Source organism: Zootoca vivipara, chromosome 2 (genome assembly GCF_965207765.1).
Source record: "Zootoca vivipara chromosome 2, rZooViv2.hap1.1, whole genome shotgun sequence".
In the NCBI taxonomy this organism is placed as follows: domain Eukaryota; kingdom Metazoa; phylum Chordata; class Lepidosauria; order Squamata; family Lacertidae; genus Zootoca; species Zootoca vivipara.
In genome coordinates, this window is record NC_142584.1 from 107,694,101 (window position 1) to 107,707,690 (window position 13,590).

Genomic DNA, 13,590 nt, shown 5'->3' on the forward strand with positions numbered 1-13,590 from the left:
GTGTCCGCTTCTCTGGAGCAGTGTCCGCTTCTCTGGAGCAGAGATCAACTTTGTTTCCTCCTGAATTTTCCATGGATGTTCCATGGATGCTCACGAGTTCTAGTGTTATGAGAGAGAGAGAGAAACTTCTCTCTCTCCACTTTCTATGATTGTATAAACAATATATTGTATAAACAAAAAATAAAAAAATCCTTTCAGTAGCACTTTAGAGACCAACAAAGTTTGTCATAGGTATGAGCTTTCGTGTGCATGCACACTTCTTCACATACTTATTCTTCAGATACTTATTCAGATACAGATAATTATTCTTTTTACTTTCTCTTGGGATCAATCCAGCAGCCAGTGCCTGCAGTTTCTGATATTGACAAAGCCCTCAAGAAGCAGAACAGGATGGATGTTTTTTATAATAAATTTTATTAGTTTTCAATTACAATCCAATAATAGTCTCATTATAACAATACCAATTTATAATACAATTATTAATACTACTAATCGTTCAAATGCCAAATTGTATAATTTAGATAAAGTGGCCCTTTAGCTTTATTTCTGCATTCCAAAATCTTTTTAGTTTCAATTACATTCCAGTCATAATAGCAATCCTTTATAATGTGATTTTGAATCATGTGAAACCAGCAGGACTCTATCCATACCCCCAAAAACATTTCGAGAGGGCAAATTGGGATATCCCACACCATCTCACCACCCCATTGCTCACACCCACCCCTCCCTTTTCTGCCCACTTGCTCGCTTGCTCCTCCTTCACACCTTTGCTGTCCTCCTCCTCCTCTGTGGCTGCAACCTCCTGCTTCAGGGCCATGGCCTCCCCCCCCCCCCCGCCGCCGCCACCGCCGCCAGCCAGCATGGCCTCCCAGAGGCACTTTGGCACAACCCTTTGACAATCGCTAAAGCAATCCCAGAAGGTGGTCTGGTGCTAATCAGCAAGGTCAGACACACCCTTGCTGACTAATGCCAAGGTGCTAGTTTTAATGGGATATTCCAGGATCCAAACAGAAGCTGGGATTGGCTTCTGTGATCCACAATACCCAGCTTAAAATGGGTCAGTTGTGGGGTGTGACGACCAGTGTCCCACTCTCTCTTACTATCACTGCGGCACAGGAAACCGGAGGGGAAAACTCCCACCCTCTTCTCCTGCCGCCTCAAAAATAAACCCCTTTTACTAGTGGGTTTCTTAGTAAGGAGAGCCTTCCAGCTTACGTGGCCTGGTACCTTAGGAAACTCTAGGCTGTCCGATGGAATAACCTCTTGCCTACAGTAAAGGGTCTCCCTCAGTTGGATTCCCCACTGTAAAAGTTTGCCTTTTTCACTCTGGCAACTTCTTGGCGCCTCAGGTTACCCTGCAAAGCCTCCCCCCGTGTAACCCCAGGACACAAACTGCCACCTCCCTGCCTGAGATGAGTTTTGCCCTCTCTTGAGCCACCACGGCTGTGAGTCCTGGTACCTCGCTGGAAAAATAAAGACGGACCTTTTTGGCAAAACAGAGATGAAGTTTTATTGTGTTAAAAGCATAAGTGTTTCTTTAACGTGTCATGTATTTATTTGCCTTGTTCCAGTTGTACAGGAAAAAAACTCAGTCAAACATTTAACTCAAGTTTTCCTAGCCTCTTCACTTTCTTCCTACAAGCCACCACACCCTCCTCCCTCTCCCTCCTAACTGACCAAACCGACACTCCCACCTTTTGAACCGGGCACAGTCCCGCCCCCATCAGAGTTCTATGTCAGTCAGGCTGGAGGTGGGTTAACTCTTTGCCAGCCGGGTAGGAATAAACACTCCAAAAGTGCTTCAATTTGTCACATGGGGTAAAAGGTAAAGGACCCCTGGATGGTTAAGTCCAGTCAAAGGCGACTGTGGGGTGTGGCGCTCATCTTGCTTTCAGGCCGAGGGAGCCCGCGTTTGTCCACAGGCAGCTTTTCCGGGTCACATGACTAAACAGCTTCTGGCGCAACGGGACACTGCGACAAAAGCTAGAGCACACGGAAACGTCGTTTACCTTCCCGCCGCAGCGGTACTTATTCATCTCCTTGCACTGGTGTGCTTTTGAACTAGGTTGGGACAGAGCAATGGGAGCTCATCCTGCTGTGTGGATTCGAACCACTGACCTTCCAATCTGCAAGCCCAAGAGGCTCAGTGGTTTAGACCACAGCGCCACCCACTCCCCTAGTTGTTGGGTATGTCTGTCTGGCCCCCAGGGCTCTCTCTAGGCCAGGCATGTCCAACAGGTAGATCGTGATCTACCGGTAGATCACTGGATGTCTGTGGTAGATCACTGGTAGATCACTGGCTCCCCCCAAAGAAGCTGAACAACTGTGGCTCCCCTAAAAAAAGCTCAACATTTTACCCCATCCCTGAAAAAACTCAACAACTTTGACCCGAACCCCCCAAAAGGGGTAGATCATTGCCAGTTTTTAACTCTGAGAGTAGATCGCAGTCTCTTGGGAGTTGGCCACCCCTGCGAGTCTAGGCCATCTCCTCCCCTCCAACCCGCATCACTGTTGCTCCACACCTTCCTCAAGTCTGGCTGAAATGTTGGAGAGCAGCTGTCAGGCGTGTGGAAAATACTGAGGTAGACTGATCAATTTGCCTGGCTCTGTAAAAGTCAGCTTCCTGTTTTCCTGTGTCCCTGAATAGCAATCATTTATCTCCTCTCCTGATTACCCGTTCGGGAGGACAGAAAAACAGCTGCCTTTGGGACTCCCCCACATATCTTCCAGGAGGCACCAGGAACCCACTGAAAAATGGAGCCCTTTGTAAGCCACCTCACACTGCTCCTTTCAACTTACATTTTTGAAAGTTGCAAGGGACTGCGGGCTCTGCTTCAGGGAACAGCCCTTGGGAGGAGAGATGGTTTCCATGGGGTGTGAGATGGAGAATGCAAGACCTTTCCTTAAAGCAGACAGATGCAAGACGGACATCATTTTGATTTGCTTACGACCATTTTGATTTGGTTACCCAGTGCTTGCTAGTAACTTCTTGAGCCACAGGCAAGAGCGAAAGAGAGAGAAGGAGGGGGAGGGAAATCTAGACTTTTTTTTTTACTGTATGAAAAAACAAAATAAAAAAATCCTTCGTCTCTAAGGTGCTACTGGAAGGATTTTTTTATTTTGTTTTGACTGCGTCAGACCAACACGGCTACCTACCTGCAACTAAATGTATGAAAAAAAGAGAGAGAGTGAAAGAGAGAGGTGCTATGCCCTTTCTGTTTCTTCTACAGGATGTGACTACACAGATATTTCCTAAGTTGATATGAAGAGCCTCGTCGTGGTTAGCTAGAGTGGTTAGAATGACATGCAAAGAATGATGTTTAGCTATAACAACAACAACAACAATTTATTATTTACACCCCGCCCACTCTGGGCGGCTTCCAACAAAATATTAAAATACAGAAATCCATCAAACATTAAAAGCTTCCCTAAACAGGGCTGCCTTGAGATGCCTTCTAAAGGTCTGGTAATTGTTGTTCTCTTTGACCTCTGGTGGGAGGGCATTCCACAAGGTGGGTGCCACTACTGAGAAGGCCCTCTGCCTGGTTCCCTGCAACGGCATCTTGCAACAGGGAACCGCCAGAAGGCCCTCGGCACTGGACCTCAGTGTCCAGGCAGAACGGTGGGGGTGGTGGAGACGCTCCTTCAGGTATACTGGGCCAAGGCTGTTTAGGGCTTTAAGGGTCAGCACCAACACTTTGAATTGTGCTCGGAAACGTACTGGGAGCCAATGTAGGTCTTATGTGGTCTCGGCGGCCGCTCCCAGTCACCAGTCTAGCTGCCGCATTCTGGGTTAGTTGAAGTTTCCGGGTCACCTTCAAAGGTAGCCCCACATAGAGTGCATTGCAGTAGTCCAAGCGGGAGATAACTAGAGCATGCACCACTCTGGCGAGACAGTCCGCGGGCAGGTAGGTTCTCAGTCTGCGTACCAGATGGAGCTGATAAACAGCTGCCATGGACACAGAATGGACCTGCGCCTCCATGGACAGCTGTGAGTCCAAAATGACTCCTGGTCCTTCAGGGGCACAGTTACCCCATTCAGGACCAGGGAGTCCTCCACACCTGCCCACCTCCTGTCCCCCACAAACAGTACTTCTGTCTTGTCAGGATTCAACCTCCATCTGTTAGCCGCCATCCAACCTCCAACCGCCTCCAGGCACTCACACAGAAACTTCACCGCCTTTACTGGTTCTGATTTGAAAGATAGGTAGAGCTGGGTATCATCCGCATACTGATGGACACCCAGCCCAAACCCCCTGATGATCTCTCCCAGCGGCTGCATGTAGATGTTAAAAAGCATGGGGGAGAGGACGGAACCCTGAGGCACCCCACAAGTGAGAGCCCAGGGGGCTGAACACTCATCCCCCACCACCACTTTCTGAACATGGCCCAGGAGGAAGGAGCAGAATCACTGTATGACAGTGCCCCCAAATACATGTGCAAAGCTCTCTGGAGGCACCACTCTTTTTTTATTATTAAAGATTTTCTTGATTTACAAAAATATGTGCAATGTCTCTCGTAATTTTTACAAATCAGTTTCATTTTTTGAGACATTGGGAAGAAAAGGGGGAAAGAGGTAAATGGGGGAAAGATGGGTGGGCAACTTATAGAATCATAGAGTTGGAAGAGACCACAAGGGCCATCCAGTCCAACCCCCTGCCAAGCAGGAAACACCATCAAAGCATTCTTGACATATGCCTGTCAAGCCTCTGCTTAAAGACCTCCAAAGAAGGAGACTCCACCACACTCCTTGGCAACAAATTCCACTGCCGAACAGCTCTTACTGTCAGGAAGTTCTTCCTAATGTTTAGGACAGGTGGAAGCTTCTTTCTTGTAGTTTGAATCCATTGCTCCGTGTCTGCTTCTCTGGAGCAGCAGAAAGCAACCTTTCACCCTCTTCTATATGACATCCTTTTATATATTCGAACATGGCTATCATATCACCCCTTAACCTTCTCTTCTCCAAGCTAAACATACCCAGCTCCCTAAGCCGTTCCTCATAAGGCATCGTGGACAACTCTTTTGTTTGTTTGAACTCCTGCCTGACACCAGGTCAGATATAGGAGAGCACAGAGCCTTGGGGGTGCAGCAGAAGGCACCACAACTATTTTCTTGCCACAAGGGAACATTCTCCCCCCATGCCCCCCAATGTAGTCTAGGAGTTTCCCCAATCAAACAAAGCCATCCTATTATTTTAGAAATGTTTTTTCTTCTGCCATTAATTCTTTCTCCTCCCCTCCTCCTTTCCCCTATCTCCCTCTCCCCATCTCACCCTCTCCCTTTCCTCCCCCTCCCCATATTCCCACCCCCCTCCTATACATTGTAGAATTTTTTCTATTTTTTCTTTTTTGGCAGAACCACAAATTTTGGTCTGTTTTTAGCTGGCTTGTTATACCATACAGGCTTGTTGCCAGCAGCTGCTACTAAAAACAATTTCCTAGAACTGCTGTTCAGCAAGCTAGCTGAAAGGGGTGGAATTTCCCTTCTTGGCTCTCCTCCCATTCTTCTCTCCTCTGCCTCCCCCACTGGCTCCTGCTGGATCAGGCCATGGGCATATGGAGTCCAGCATCCTGGTCTCACAGGGGCCACCCAGATGCCTATGGGAAACTCACAAGACCTCTCTGCCTTTCTGCAGCTTCGAGTAACTCAGAAGGAGGCAAAGCACAGACCTCGTGGCTAGTATCTCTCAGCAGCCCTCTCCTTCATGAACCTTTCTCACCCTTTTTTAAAGCCCTCCAAGTGGGAGATCATAATTGCCTCCTGGGCGAAAGGGCGCCATACTTTAACGATGAGCTGCATGAAGATGAACTTTGTTTTCTCTTGAATTTTCTAACGATCAGCTTCAAGGGGTGTCCACGAGTTCTGGCGTTATGAGAGAGGGAGAAAAACTAAATATATATTGTATAATTATTCTTTTTACCTCCTTTTGGGATCCATCCAGCAGCCAGCTTCTGAAGTTTCTGATGTTGGCAAAGCCTTCAAGAAGCAAACAGAATGAATGTTTTTTATAATAAATTTTATTAGTTTTCAATTACAGTCCAATAATAGCCTCATTATAACAATACTAATTTATAATACAGTTACAGTGGTACTTCATGTTGAGATCTGTTCCGGAGGCCCGTTCGCAACATGAAAAGGACGTAACATGCAGCATCACGTCTGTGCACATGCGTGATGCAGATCAGCGCTTCTGCGCATGCGCATCAGTTACGGACGCGCCGAACCTGGAAGTAACCTGTTCCGGGACTTCTGGGTTCGGTGCGTCCATAACCTGAAAAGACGCAACCCACAGGGGACGCAACCCGAGGTATGACTGTATTAATACTAATCATTCAAATGCCAAATTTTATAATTTAGTGAGCCCCCGCATGCTAGATTTGAAGGTTTGATTATTTTCTTTATTTCTGCATTCCAAAAGCTTATTAGTTTCAATTACATTCCGGTCATAATAATAACAAGAGGGCTTTCTCCCATGCGCCCCCTAAAAATGACTTGGGTGGTCAGGGGGAACCTCGGAATAGCACATGGGAGAAGGGGAGGGCAGATCGTTCATCTGTCAAGCTAAAATGCTTGCGCTGACAGAACTGTTGCCTTAGTGCAATGTTGAATTCTTCCTTGTGTTGTTGCCAAAATTGTTTGGCTGTTTGAGTAGAAAAAGAGTTTGGATTTGATATCCCACTTTATCACTCCCCTTAAGGAGTCTCCAAGCGGCTAACATTCTCCTTTCCCTTCCTCCCCCACAACAAACACCCTGTGAGGTGGGTGGGGCTGAGAGACTTCAGAGAAGTATGACTAGCCCAAGGTCACCCAGCAGCTGCATGTGGAGGAGCAGAGTCGCAAACCCAGTTCCCCAGATTATGAGTTTACCGCTCTTAACCACCACACCACACTGGCTCTCACTGGCTCTTTGAGAGTGAAGGGGGGAGGGAGGCAGGAAAAAACCATTTGGAGGGTGGATGAGGCCCACACACTGAGATTAGATATACAGTGGTACCTCTACTTATGAATTTAATGCGTTCCGAATGCACATTCGTAAGTCGAAAAAAATTGTAAGTCGAATCCCATAGGAATGCATTGGGAGAAAAATTTGTAAGTAGAAGCAACCCTATCTAAAAATTCGTAAGTAGAAAAAATCCTATCTAAACCACATCCAAGATGGCGGACGGAGCTCCATTCGTAAGTAGAAACAGACAGTGGCTGAAGCTCCAGCACCGGGGAGGCGGAGAGCAGGTGGGGGCAGGGCTGGCACACATCCCAGGGGCGTGGCACACTGCCCGCAGGGGCATGGAGCGCGTGCTGGGGCCGTGGCACATCGCCTGCGGGGGCATGGTGCCCAGCACGGGTGGGGGGCAGCCGTGATGGTACCCCACCGGGATTGCGCTGCCGGGGGGCTGCACTTCCCCCACACACTCCTCTTCCTCCACCAGTGGTCCCAGATTATGAAAGTCAAAATCAGTCCTTTGAATTGAGTCCAGAAACCAAATGGAAGCCAGAGAAGGCAGGAGAATGAGGTGCTCATACCATCCGAACCCAGCAGACATGCTTGACATTACATTCCAGTTGTTTCCAGACCACCTTTAAGGGCATGCCCACGTATGGAGTTCTGCTTCCGCCTGCAGGAATGGCTGACCCTTGTTCCATCTCTCCGACCTTCATGAGGAATTCGGCGGTTGCCAGGGGAGTTAAAGGCAACCCCCCTACCTCTCCGGGGGTTACGGAGAGGGCCCGCGGGCCCGCGATGCCCCCAAACCCACTCCAACTGTTTAAGGAGTGGGGGGGGCTTGGGCTGAGAGCACTCATGAAATGTCGGCACTCCCGGACGCTAATCTGCACGGCGGGATCTCCATGATTAAAGAAGATAATTAGGCGTATTCATGGACATGCTTCGGAAGGAGGGGAAGAAGCTCTGTTTACTGCCAAGGAATTTGTGCTGCTGAGGGTGAGAAGTCAAAGCTTTATTTTATCTGGAAGAAAGATTGATGGGGACGTAACGAGAAGGGAAGCGAACTTTTTTATTTTTTTTCATATACTCTACGAGTTACTCCATACCTTCCCGGACGGGACGTCCTTGTTTGTTTGAAACAAATGAGAGATAAAGAATACCTGAGTGAGTAATGAACTTTATAAACTATTTTATTGAGCATATCCTTTAAAGTTGTAAAACCACTGAAGAGAGAAGCCCCCCTTTAACTGGATGGTCGGAGTCCCTGGAATGCGTTCGGTGGATTTATGGTTGTGACGCACTTTGAATTTGAACAGCGATCTGAAGCTAAGTTCAGCTACAGTGCAAGGAGAGCTACAAACTTATCAAGAGTCTATGCATAAGGTGACTGCTGTTTCTTTGCCTGGAAAAGCTATAAATTTTACAAAGATTGTTGGTTTTTTTAAAAAAAAAAAGCTTAAGAAAGCGAAAGTGATCTAAGCTTTTTAAGATGGCGCTGCTCCGTGTTGAAAGACTGACGTAACAGGACATTCCAGACAGAAGATATATGGGGGGGGGGCAGAACGATTAAAACCCACACAGGAGAAAGAATATATGTGAACTCTCGTTTGATACTTATTTCAGCAGCTGTGAAAAAATCGGATGAAAGAAGAAAACATTTTAGTGACTGGGGGGAAAGATCGGGATTATTTTGGATTTTGAGTGAAGATTTGGACTTTAGAAAAAGACGGCAGTAGACGGGTGCGAGGAATCCCCAAATTTTTGAAGCATGGGAACTCCAGAAAAGATTATATGATTTGGCATAATATTCGGTTTAATTGATATGTATTTGTATAATTTGAAATAATGAATGTGATATAATTGTGTTTTAATTGGAAAACTAATAAAAATAGATTATAAAAAAAAAATAAGGGCATGCCCACGTATGATGCACTACTAGAGTAACCCAAACAGGGTTTCGCCAAACCCTGGATCACTTATTGCCAAACCATGAAGAGTTCCTTGCAAAAACTAGGGCCTCTCTTTAACTATTTTCAGTTTACGCTTTTTTCGCCAGTTATATGTTGTTTGAGGAAATGATAACAATAGCCATATTTTTATTACGATGACGGTGATGACCTGGCCGCCACGTTTATATCTTATTTATTTTCTTTAGAGGACTAAGCATGTCAAAGTGCAAGTAGATAAATAGGTACCGCTACAGCGGGAAGGCAAACAGCATTTGTGTGCACTGCTCTGGTTCGCCAGAAGCGGCTTTGTCATGCTGGCCACATGACCTGGAAGCTGTACGCCGGCTCCCTCGGCCAATAACGCGAGATGAGTGCCACAACCCCAGAGTCGTCCACAACTGCACCTAATGGTCAGGGGTCCCTTTACCTTTACCTTTACCCTGTTCTTCAGCCGAGAAGGCTCCCAGAGCAGTTTACATAAAGTCAAAACAAGACACTCCCTACCCACAGGCTTACAATCTATAAATGAAAACGAAAACCATGGCACACAAGGAAAAAGGGACAGGGAGGGAAGAGGAGAATAAAAAGCAAAACGCAGGCATCTTATTTCCGAATGGTGGTTCCTCTAATGAGCAGTTCAGGGGCTTCCAGCAAAGCTTCCAATGTCTCTTGCTGAGGCTGTCTGATCGAACGGCTGCTCCCAGATGACAGCTGAAGCAAGAGGAAGCCCTTTCTAGTCATTCTTTCAAATGGACTGTGAAGACGCTGTAAATCAATACACTAAACTTGTTTATCTTTCATGTAGGACTTCCAGGAGCTGATGAAGAAGTAAGTGTCTGGAATTCATTCTCTGTAGTTCCCTTCTTTGACATTTGTGTCCCTTGTGTCCTTGGTTTAACCTGGTGGCAGGTGTGGGTGTGGGGCTTTTTCAGCCCAAGATCCACATTCTGGGGCAACTGTCTGTGGCCACATCCCAGTGACAGGCAGAGCCAGAGGTAAAATCCTGACAGGGCAGCAATAAATGCAAGATGTCCTTATGTACAGAAGGCCACTTTTTACACACGGCCGCAAATCCCTTTCTCTTCTCCATCCAGGCGAACAATAGTCATTTTCAGAGTTCAAGCACACATTCCAGCCATGCCAAAACACCCCAGAATGGGATGAAATGGCGGCTCCATGCAGCACTTAACATAGCTCTAACATAATGTCAAGTACCTTCTGTGGGAATGTTAGGGATGTGGATTAGGATATATTATTAGATAGATCCTATCCAAGCTTGTGTTATCAAGCTTCCAATATCAGCAGAGTGACATTCCCCTTTTGTGCGCAGCAAAAGGTGTGTGTTCAGGTTTGTTAAAACCTATCCTATACAACAATATTATACTTCCTGGCAAATCCCCTTCGTCCCTCTTAAAAGAAATACACGACACAATAGTCTTAAAATAAGAGAGAGTTTACTCACATGACATCCTGAGTTGACAGCATAATCTCAGAAAGGCAGGCTTGCGTAGAAAAGTTATAAATATGTACATCTGGAGTCTACTTAGTCTACTTAGTAGAGTAAGGCTCCATCTGGTCTCTCTCTTGGCAGCAGGCCGAGAGGGAGAACCATCCTAACTGGAGATTCTCTGGAGATGTGTTCCCATTTAAGAAGTGATGGCTAAGAGAGAGAATGGCTGCCAGCTAATCCATCTCATCTGCATGTCTGGAGGAACAGGAAACTGAACTTAGTCAGGTGTTCCTCCAGGTGAGTTCCTCTTAGTGGACACTCTAGGAACTGTTGTGACTTGTCTGCCCCAGTATTCCATCCCACACCTTCCACGTGGCCAAAATCCTCCTTTCATATTTATTCTGATGGAAGACCTGTCAAGCCACGAACGTTGATCATCCAGTTTGCTCTTGCTTAGTTGAAGAATGTGGCTTGTTTGAAAGTTAGTGGCTTCTTCAACCAGTTCTAGGGCTTGCCACAGATCAGCCTGGCCTCATTTTTTGAGTGGGGGGGGGGGACATCCAGTTAGGAGCAATAAGCAGGAGGAATACAGTGGGGCAGATAAGCCTTTCCCACTAAACAGGCGCTTGTTGTTTTCTCAGAGCCAAAGACTCAATAGGGGAGGAGGAGGAGGAGGAAGAAGAAGAAGAAGAAGATGATGATGATGATGAAGACAAGGCAGTTGAAGTGAAAAGCATCCGGGAGCTGATGAAGATGTAAGTGTCTGGAATTCATTCCTATGTGCCATCTCTGTAGTTCCCTTCTTTGACATTTGTGTCCCTTGTGTCCTTGGTTTAACCTGGTGGCAGGTGTGGGTGTGGGGCTTTTTCAGCCCAAGATCCACATTCTGGGGCAACTGTCTGTGGCCACATCCCAGTGACAGGCAGAGCCAGAGGTAAAATCCTGACAGGGCAGCAATAAATGCAAGATGTCCTTATGTACAGAAGGCCACTTTTTACACACGGCCGCAAATCCCTTTCTCTTCTCCATCCAGGCAAACAATAGTCATTTTCAGAGTTCAAGCACACATTCCAGCCATGCCTAAACACCCCAGAATGGGATGAAGGGAGACCATTGAGGGTGTGGTGTGAGGAGAGTCTCATAGGCCACATAGACAGCTTTTTTGGAGGGAGCACATTTGACCTCCAGGGCTGAGGTTTCTCACCTCTGGTTTGGCCCCTTAGTCCTCATGCCCAACTGAATGCAGCTCAGTTGTTGTTGTTTTTTTAAAAAAGGCCATTTCATTCACATTACTCTCCCATCTACATATTCTATGGTGCGGAATCACTGCTTTTCCACAATTGGGTGGGCATGAAATTAAAATGGCGGCTCCATGCAGCACTTAACATAGCTCTAACACAGGCATCCCCAAACTTCGGCCCTCCAGATGCTTTAGACTACAATTCCCATCATCCCTGACCACTGGTCCTCTTAGCTAGGGATCATGGGAGTTGTAGGCCAAAACATCTGGAGGGCCGCAGTTTGGGGATGTCTGCTCTAACATAATGTCAAGTACCTTCCACGTGGCCAAAGTCCTCCTTTCATATTTATTCTGATGGAAGACCTGTCAAGCCACGGACGTTGATCATCCAGTTTCCTCTTGCTTAGTTGAAGAATGTGGCTTCTGTTTGAGAAAGTTAGTGGCTTCTCCAACCAGTTCTAGGGCTTGCCACAGATCAGCCTGGCCTCATTTTTTGAGTGGGGGGCGGGCAACATCCAGTTAGGAGCAATAAGCAGGAGTAATACAGTGGGGCAGATCAGCCTTTCCCAGTAAACAGCCGCTTGTTGTTTTCTCAGGCTCAATGTCTTAACAGAGGAGGAGGAGGAGCAGGAGCAGGGAAAAGATGAGGGCAATGCAGCTGAAGAGAAAGATCAGGAAAAAGATGACAACAATGCAGCTGAAGAGAAAGATCAGGAAAAAGATGACAACAATGCAGCTGAAGAAAAAGCTCAGAAGGCGGATGAAGAACAGGGTGAAAGTAGTGAAGAGAAGGAGGAATATTATGGAGACGATGAGAAAAATGTGGTGCCAGTGTTTCCATCTCTCAAGAAATTCAAAGTGGCATTGGATTTCGAGGCTTGGGGGAAACTGTTGCAAGGTATCAAACCCAGGGAGGTGAACTGATCTCACACTATACAGAGTGTACGTTTTCTCACTCTGCAGTTCCGCATTATACTCAGAGGGAGTAACATACTGCATAGGGCAGTATGAGGGAGAGGGTGTCCTAGCTGTGTATTTAGAGGGGGGGAACTTTTGTGTGGTTTTTAAATATAATTTTTATTAGTTTTCCATTTAATAATATATAATCACATCAATGTTACCCACTTTACCGCTCTGGCTCTTTTGAGCCTATAGACTTCCTTCCCTCCCGGCTCATAGCTTTCAAAGTAAACCTTTATATCATTGCATTTTATACATTTTCCAATTCTGATTAGCTGATTGCAAAAGTCATTGAAATTTATGTTAAAATAAAAAGGGCGGAAATTCTTCATTACGAGTCTTCAGGGAACCCTGCTAGTGATGTTAATTGCTTACAGTAATCTTTCAAATATCGTATAAATTTATGTACTCCAGTCCTTTTGGAATATTTGATCTTGCTGGTTTCAGATTCTTCCTGTCAGCTTCGCCAATTCCACAAAATCCATCATCTGCCAATCTTGTTTTCATTGGCACTTTTGTTGTTTCCATTTTGGGGTTGGAGAATTCTTGCCGTTGTTGTTGCATACATAAATACTGTACTCTTTTATTTCCCTTTGGTATCTCTTCACCCACTATAACAGAAAATAAAACTTTTTGAACTGTCATTCTTGGTCTGGTTATATGTCCTTATAAAAGGTAAAGGTAAAGGGACCCCTGACCGTAAGGTCCAGTCACGGACAACTCTGGGGTTGCGGCACTCATCTCACTTTACTGGCCGAGGGAGCCGGCGTACAGCTTCCGGGTCATGTGGCCAGCATGACGAAGCCGCTTCTGGAGAACCAGAGCAGCACACGGAAACGCCGTTTACCTTCCCGCTGTAGCGGTACCTATTTATCTACTTGCACTTTGATGTGCTTTCAAACTGCTAGGTTGGCAGGAGCAGGGACCGAGCAACGGGAGCTCACCCCGTCGCGGGGATTCAAACCGCCGACCTTCTAATCAGGAAGCCCTAGGCTCTGTAGTTTAACCCACAGTGCCACCCGCATCCCTATATGTCCATATATTCCCT

General features: G+C 46.5%; 1 protein-coding gene across 2 annotated transcripts; it reads left to right on the plus strand.

Moving 5' to 3' along the window:
* Window positions 1-7,607: 7,607 nt before the first annotated feature.
* On the plus strand, window positions 7,608-13,186 carry LOC132591640 (uncharacterized). 2 transcript variants are annotated; one of them, XM_088662720.1, is made up of 4 exons: window positions 7,608-8,107; window positions 9,698-9,720; window positions 10,984-11,097; window positions 12,179-13,186. In XM_088662720.1, the coding sequence occupies exons 2-4, from the start codon at window positions 9,713-9,715 to the stop codon at window positions 12,504-12,506; spliced, it is 450 nt and encodes a 149-aa protein (XP_088518846.1). In that variant the 5' UTR covers window positions 7,608-8,107; window positions 9,698-9,712; the 3' UTR covers window positions 12,507-13,186. The 2 variants fall into 2 exon arrangements, with proteins under 2 accessions (XP_088518846.1, XP_088518845.1); XM_088662719.1 differs by lacking the exon at window positions 7,608-8,107 and adding an exon at window positions 8,139-8,326.
* Window positions 13,187-13,590: the final 404 nt, after the last annotated feature.